Genomic DNA, 8,780 nt, shown 5'->3' on the forward strand with positions numbered 1-8,780 from the left:
AAGCAGCTACGCTTGTTGGTTTTCTTAGTTTTACATTTCAGGAGTTTTCCTTGTCGAGTTTGCTTACTACCTCCCGTTTGTATCATCTCCTTTTTACTAAGGTATCCCTTGGGCTCATTGAGCCTCTTTTCAAAGGAGACATGATTAGAACATATGCTTTTGGTACGAAGGCACATACCATAATGGAGATTATTTTACATGCTGCTAGTAAAAGCTAGTCGGAGTAGATAATAGTGGGAATAAGTAGGATTCCAGTATAAATCAGTTTCTCTGATTCCCATTCTGATGGATAGATTGAATATCCCAAAAGTGTGCGTTGTGTGAAATGTATACAAGTTATATATCATTGATACAGCGTGCATACTGGACATGTATTTATTTATTTCATATACAAATTCACGTACCCATACTAGCATTTACATTTGAGTTATGTTTGGTTACATTCAACTTTGTATTAAGGGAGTGAATGAACTTTTCACATACGTGCTCAGCGTGTCCGTTTTAACATGTGAAGCTGTATCTTTTTTAGCAAATTCACAGTACTATAAGCAAATTAATATGTTGCTTCTATCTTTCAGCTTCATCTTTCACTGATATTAATTAAATAAATATAAGACACACTTATAAATTAAATAGGAAAGACGAGTTACATGCAGAAAGTAGAGCACTGCAAACACAGCGTGGATAGTTTAGGTGACACTGAACGCACATCCATTTATTTATGGCCAGTATATCTGAAACGAGTGTATGTGTGAGTGTATGTGATTTAGATTTTTAACGCAGTTTTAACAATTTTTCAGTCATATCCCTCCGATATCTGCAGTGTGGCAGTTTATAGTGATGTCTAGCACTGGGGCATCATGCCGCAGACATGTAGCATGATGTCCCACCCAATCACATTATCCTGACACCAGGCCGATTAGACCTAACACTAACCTCTTAAAGCTGAACGCCAAGCGAGGCAGCTGTTAGCACCATTTTTATAAGTCGTTGTTGTGACTCGGCCTAGGATCGAACCCACGACCTCCCGCATCCGAGGCGGACGCTCTAACCACTAGGATACCGGAGCTGGCGAAACGAGTTGGTAACACAAACTTAGCATAATCACAAACCGATAAGAGGGCATTATCATGATTTAATTAACATTATTGCAGACCTCCTAACTCTTTCCCCTTTAATTATCATTACTGCAGACCGCCTAGCTCATTCCCCTTTCCGTTAGTCGGTTTGTCTGTAAATTGCAGCACCATTAATAGTTCCAGAGACATCTTCGCATGACACAAAAAACTACTATACTTGTATTTTTATTGGATTATCGCGCATATCAAGCAACGATGGTCCAGAGAGAGAGAGAGAGAGAGAGAGAGAGAGAGAATAATTCAGAAAGTGGAAAAGGAGAGGCAATTGCAATACCCATGAACTGGTATAACTTACATTGCGAAATTGTTCTACTATTTCAACATATATGTTAATTGTACCAGCCATGGAGACAAATGGATGGATTCCATTTCACAATAGTGCTACGTAGCAATGTATGTTTCGCAGATTGAAGAGTACGATATCTGACACCGAAGCCTTTAGACAAATTTCATTTGATCACGTGAGTTATTTACATCACGAGGGCAAGATTTACAAAAGAAGGTAACACAACTGCTATCTCATCTACCCACGTAATTGATTATATTTCTTCTTAAGACTCAGCAAATGTCTTTCGTACAAAGCATAGCTTCCTCGTGACGGTGCTGATGGCTGTTGATAATTTGTGGATATCATGCATATTGAGGTTTAAACCTAGAATGACACCTCTGGCTATATGCATTTGCTTTCACTTGCATTTTGTTCTCTGGTATGATTAATTAGGTCACCAGTATTCCTTTGTGCAAGAATCTCTCTTAGGTTTGGGAAACTAGTTTAATATCTTTTTTCTGGTTTTCATTCGTTCGTTGTTTTTGTTTAAAACTCTTTTTCTGCTTACATATATATATATATATATATATATATATATATATATATATATATATATATATATATATATATATATATATATTATAAAATAAACAACACCAACACGTAGAATGTGTGACCGGTTTCGCTTTAATGCTTCATCAGACTCTCTACACATTCTACGTGTTGGTGTTGTTTATTTTATAATATATATATATATATATATATATATATATATATATATATATATATATATATATATATATATATATATATATAGGCTCAGTGAACATTTTATGAGCATTAATTTTTCATTTATTTACGGTTGATAGCGAATGACCCTTAGCCTTCATGGCTGAATGAATATCGAAAATTGCAGAACCTGTCCTTGAGACACCACTTGGGTGTTATTGATGGTGGAGTGATGTTTCAGGTGTAGGCGATGGCTTTTATGATTCCAAGAAGTGTCGAGATACATATTCTTTCTTAAATTGTGGACTATTATAAACTATTTCTTCTCTTAAAATGACTATAAAGAAAGGTAAAATGATCTTTCTACATTGGAAAATTTTCTTTTTCGTTAAAAAACGCCATAATCCTTATGCAGTTTTTATTCGAGTTTAATTTGTTTCGTAAAACAAATGAGTGTATGATCATATATTTATTCGTTATAACTGAGTTAATACTAATAACTAGCTTAGGACATGGTGTAGTAATGTTTTATGTTGTGTCCACATGCACGATCGACAGAGGCTTCCAGAGAAGACTTCTGCACCTCAGTTTTTGTTCCAGAGTCAACCAATGGCAGAAGCTTAAGCTGTAAGAAAGAAGAAATAAATTGATGTCACTATCAGAATCTATCTATCTATCTATTTATCTATCTATTTCTTTTTCTATCTATCTATCTATCTATCTATCTATTTATGTAGCTAGCTAAAAAAAGACTATATATATATATATATATATATATATATATATATATATATATATATATATATATATATATATAGATAGATAGATAGATAGATAGATAGATAGATAGATAGATGCATGAATGTATATAAATGTGATATCCCACAAAGTAGACCACTGTTTTAGCCTGCTGGAGATTCGAAATGAAACCATTCTTTTCAGGTGAAAAAAAATGTGTTGAAGACGTTTGAGTTTTGAGGTAAAACAAACCATATAAACACTGCAACTTGCTGCATACAATTGTTCTTTACAAACATGAGTCAATGTAGAAAAAAATTACTATTTTACCTCCAATGCCGTCATGCCAGGGTCAGTGTGGACGTCCACCTTCTCTTGGTCACTTAGTGTGAAGATGTAGCAATTCCCATGATTTACTACCATCATCTTATGCTGGAATGATGAGTTTATAATTATGTATGTATGTATGTATGTATGGATGGATGGATGCATGCATGCATGCACGCACGCACTTACGCATGCACGTACGTACGCATGCATGTATGTATGTATGTATGTATGTATGTATGTATGTATGTATGTATGTATGTGTGTGTGTATGTATGTATGTATGTATGTGTGTGTGTGTGTGTGTGTGTGTGTGCATGCATGTATGTATGACTGTCTGACTGACTGACTGCCTTTCTTTATTTCCTCTTCAGAAGAGATTTCATTAAGTTAATTTTTCGTTAATACAGAAAAGATAAGGAACATAGCTTAACATTAATGGACTTAAGTATACTTTATATATATATATATATATATATATATATATATATATATATATATATATATATATATGCAGATACATACATATCAATACATATACACATATACACACATATACATACATACACAAATATAATCATATATATATATATATATATATATATATATATATATATATATATATCAAGAAACGTAAAGAAAATGCAATATCTAAACAGATGAGTGAGAGAACTCATTGCAAACGAGATATATACGCAACATAGATTAAGAGAGGAAAATAAAGGAATTGGAATTATTTACATTCGACTGTAACGATTTAAATGGATTATCACATATGTACATATTTATACTTGCATGAAAGGATGATACGAATGATGGATGGACGGTGGAAGAAAATAATGGATGCCCTTGACCAATTTATTGTTGTTATCAGAACTAAGTTTGATGAATTTCCACCACGACAAGATAGAGCTATGGACGGAAGGAAAAATATACGTTTAGACGGAGAGTTACACCATACTAAAATGACAAAATGCATTGAGAATCGTATGTACCGCCAAATATGTAAATGGGATTATTACGTTATTGTGTCCCTGTTTGGACGCGAGTGTTTCATTGTTACTGAAGGAAAGAAGCAGGCAAATTGACAGATTGGCGGACAGTACTTACGGTGTGGAAGTCGTAGTAAAAGTTAAACGATTCATGCACATTTGGTTCATGTGTAGGTCCTGTGTTTGGAGCATGTGTTGGATGAACTGTTTGCTGAAATGACGAATTAAGAACCATAATGTTTATATTTATGTCCATACTGATCTCTAATTTTTACGAAGAAAACTTTTTTTTTTTCCCAAACGATTATGCTAATTGTTGTTTTAACGACATTATGCGCTTTTGTATCTAATACAATCGAAGGAAACGATAACAATCGTTGATATTACAAATAGTTATTTGTTTTTGTTCGAAATTCGTAAAATGTGATAAGACTTACCCTGAGTAAATACATTCCCAATATCGTTTGTCAAATGATGTTTGCTCAGACCATTATTTGAGACATTATTATTGTTATTATTATAATTATATCAATTATATTATTGTTATTATTATTATTATTGTTATTATTATTATTATTATTATTGCAGTTGTACATCGTAAAAAATATAATATATGCTGTACAAGGTAGCCTACATTTTTAAATTTTCTACCAAACGCACTTATTATTATTATCATTTTTATTGTTTTTGTTGTTGCTATTGTTGTAATAATAATATTAATAATAATAATAATGATAATAAAAATAACAATTAATAATAATAATATAAAAAATAATGATAATAATAAAAACAATTAATAATAATAATAATAATAATAATAATAATAATAATAATAATAAAAATAACAATTAATAATAATAATATAAAAAATAATGATAATAATAAAAACAATTAATAATAATAATAATAAAAACCACTACTTCTACTACCACCACTACTACTAATAATAATAATTATTATTATTAGATTTTTAATGCATCAAGTTTACTGTGCTCTACGTATATAAAATATGTGTTGGTTTTGGCTTACCCCATACGAGAAGGCAAAAAGTGCAGCGAGGATGACAACAAATTTCATTCTGTCAATGTTGAGAAGCAAAGGCAATCCGATTGAGTGGCAATCTTCAGATATGGTCGTTGTCTTCTTTATATAGTCGCTGTTGTGTGCTGGCTTATCGTGAGGATAATGACCTAATTCACGAAGTGATTTACTTATCACCCTAGTATAACGAAACTCTGCGACATGGGATCAAGACGGAGATCGCACGATTTTCACCTGTGATAAATACAGTAAAATTTTGCAGCTGTTATTTTCACATTAAGGACGCTAACTTTAAAGAAACAAATACACGAATACATTTTGCCATCGGTTTAAATTATTTTGTTGTTGCTCATAGCGGTCAAAACTCCACGTACTTGGAGAGAAACCTCTCAACTATGCGGACTACCTAGCGGTCCATAATTTTGTAGCTATATATATATATATATATATATATATATATATATATATATATATATATATATATATATACATATGTGTATATTACTTATAGACATATCCACCCGTTCCCAACAACGATCACGAGAATGTTTAGGTAAAATTTACGAGCAACATGCAACATGTCCACCTGGGCGAATCGCCAGAGTAATGCAAGGAAATTCCGTAGATACCCGTGCAGTACATAGTACTGATTTGACACACACACACACACACACACACACACACACATTCTTGTATTTGGTAGATATAGAGGACTTGTGTATGGAACCGCGTTCCGAGGACATTTGTTCTGGTGATGTTAGAGCAAAATCAAATACTGTTTGAGGCAGTACATTAATAGGAAATGGTGATGTATCAAGGAGGGAGCTGTATTATTAATTCTAAGGAACATGAAATTTATTAATGCAAGCGAGGACGCACACGTATACACAAATTTTCTGTTTAATCCATACAAACTAAGGACGCACACTATTTGACAAAATCACGGAGACCGTGGACATTCGTACATTATGATCAACAAGGACATATTTGCACATCTAATCCAGTCTTAACAATCAGTACGACCGGTCTGGTGGCCTAGTGGTTTGAGCGTCCGCCTCGGATGCGAGAGGTTGCGGGTTAGAACCCAGGCAGAGCCATAACAAAGACATGACAATGGTACTAACAGCTGCCTCGTTAGTCGCTCAGCATTAGGAGGTTAGTGTTATGAATTAGTCGGCCTGGTGTAAAAATAATGTGACTGCGTGTGACATCAGGCTACATGCATGTGGCGTAATGCCCCAATGATATACATCACTATAAACTGCCACACGGCAGACAACGTAGCGATATGACTGAAAAATTGTTAAAGCTACGGTAAAATCAAATCTAAATCACATATTATTATTACGTAACTGTAACCTCTATAAGAGTTTCGACTACAACTGGTCTTTAGGGCAATTCCAATATTTTTTGAATATATATCTTGTTGTTATTGACGGACTGATGAATTTATTGATTTACTGATTGTCCTGCAATTAGACTTTGGTACGACATAACACGTTTCGGACTAATCCATCGCTTTGGAGATCATCTCGTAATAAATTTGGAGTATGCGCATTTGGTTGTAGCGCCCCGTTTTAAGGAATTCTTAGATTTGTGTGATTACTTGTTTGATTATTGGAAGTCGATGCAATGGACACATTCCTTGGCCTAAATTACTAGCCACTGAGTAGGAGCAAATGTCAAGGAGTGAAGTATTAGTGAGTTTCCATGATGCCATGGTTGACTTTTAGTGAATTCAGGTCAGAACCGCATGGGTGTCCCTGGGTAATATAGTCCCTATTAAAAACTAATGGTGTACATTGGTTGTGCGACTGCAGTGGCAGTATTTACGGCAGGAGACCGGTAAATTACACAAAAGAATAAACAAGAAGGTACTTGGCAGATACCGTTTATGTCGCCATGGTGGCAAATGTGGCGCAGTTGTACTGGAGAAATGTGCCAATAAACCGTGAATTGACAGGCCTAAGGTGGCGCAGGAAAAATAGTTCCCTGTGTTAGAGGATATTTGTATAGTTTCTACGGAGTGAACTGCTGACGGTACGGAAAGTTGATGAAGAGAAACCATGCAGATGTGCGGTTGATATATATTTGGCAAATTTTGAGATCTGTGTTCTTGCATTGATTAGCGAAAAATTTATGTATATAATGGACACGTCGGGCTTTCTAATTTATAACCGAAGTTGTAGAGAAGTCTTTGGAAATTTGGGGTAAACTTATGGCTTCTAATATAATCATGCCAGGGATTGATACTGCTCGGTCAAGCAAATACCCCTGGATTATATCAGTACTATTTGGCTGGATTAGATCATTTATGGCAGGAAACTCGCCTTATTGGCAATGACTATTCGCTTTTTGACAAAATATAGTAATATCTTTGTTGCATAATACGCGTACGAATCTTCTCTCTTTCTTTCTCTCTTTCTCTCTCTCTCTCTCTCTCTCGGGCATGTGCAGATATAAAGTTGAAAATAAGAACGAATGTTTGTGTTGGCCATATTGTGTATTTCACGGAGACTTTTTATTTTTCAAGTAACTCTGGTTGAATAAATTGATGATCCATACAACATTATTTCTGTTGTAATCTGTATAATGTTTTTTCTCAACCTCAAGACAAAGAATAATGATAGACTAAAACGTCGACAACAGCAACAACAACAACAACAACAACTTATCTATGTTAACTGAATCAAAACCTCTTAAAATGATTTAAAGTTCAGTAATTGCAGAGGCGAAGAACAAAGTTCTATGAGAGTAGATGTATGCATACATTTAGTGGATGGGGATACTTGTCTAATACCTTTTTACAACCAGTTTATTCTGGTTTTTTTTGTTTGTTTTGGAGCCATGAATGAACAAGAATATACGTTAATGGTACAACACTCTCTTGGTTCACCTTCAGAATCATTTAGTTTATACATTTGCTAATTCAGTGTATCACGTAAAGGTGTTTTGTATCGCTGATTGGAAGTTTTAAACAGTTTTTTTTTCCCCGCGTCGCCTTCTGTATTAAACATACTGAATAAAATACTAAATGAGTAAGAATATTACAGTCTAATGCAGCTCTAAGTAAATGTCCTGTTAAGTTATAAATACAAGTTCGTCCTGTAGAACATCCTGGGCGTTTTGGCTATTGTTAAAAACCTCTTTAAATTTGGGAAAGCAATATAGATTGACGTCTTGTATTTATATGTTGTGTGTTGTTTTAATAAGACTTCGTTTACAACAGAAATAGCGATACAATAATTCATGATATGTTCAGCAAAGTCATCCAATCACCAACGGAAGCAAGCAAATACATTTAAAAGAACATTTAATGCATTCAACAGTGTATGGTTGCGTGCACGTTTAGTCGCAGGTCTTAAGAGAGTGATAATGGAAAAACATATTCCTGTAATTAAATGTTTCATTTTGGGACTGATCATCTTGATGATAAATGTCTGAACTCTGTATAATACATTTATCTTTCTATATATTTACTAAAGTTCTGTGCATGTAACTTCCAAATTCGGTTAGTGATAATTCGATTTCATCGTGACGGGATTT

General features: G+C 33.9%; 1 protein-coding gene across 1 annotated transcript; it reads right to left on the minus strand.

The window, feature by feature from the left end:
* Positions 1–2,590: 2,590 nt before the first annotated feature.
* Positions 2,591–5,381, minus strand: LOC149789547 (uncharacterized). Its single transcript, XM_089973317.1, has 4 exons — positions 5,223–5,381; positions 4,312–4,404; positions 3,205–3,306; positions 2,591–2,761 (listed from the first exon to the last, which is right to left on the minus strand). Exons 1-4 carry the CDS (start codon positions 5,268–5,270, stop codon positions 2,642–2,644), a joined length of 363 nt encoding a protein of 120 aa, XP_089829443.1. The 5' UTR covers positions 5,271–5,381; the 3' UTR covers positions 2,591–2,641.
* Between the last annotated feature and the right edge of the window lie 3,399 nt (positions 5,382–8,780).

Source organism: Sinohyriopsis cumingii, chromosome 10 (genome assembly GCF_028554795.1).
Source record: "Sinohyriopsis cumingii isolate HCF-2022 chromosome 10, ASM2855479v2, whole genome shotgun sequence".
NCBI lineage: Eukaryota > Metazoa > Mollusca > Bivalvia > Unionida > Unionidae > Sinohyriopsis > Sinohyriopsis cumingii.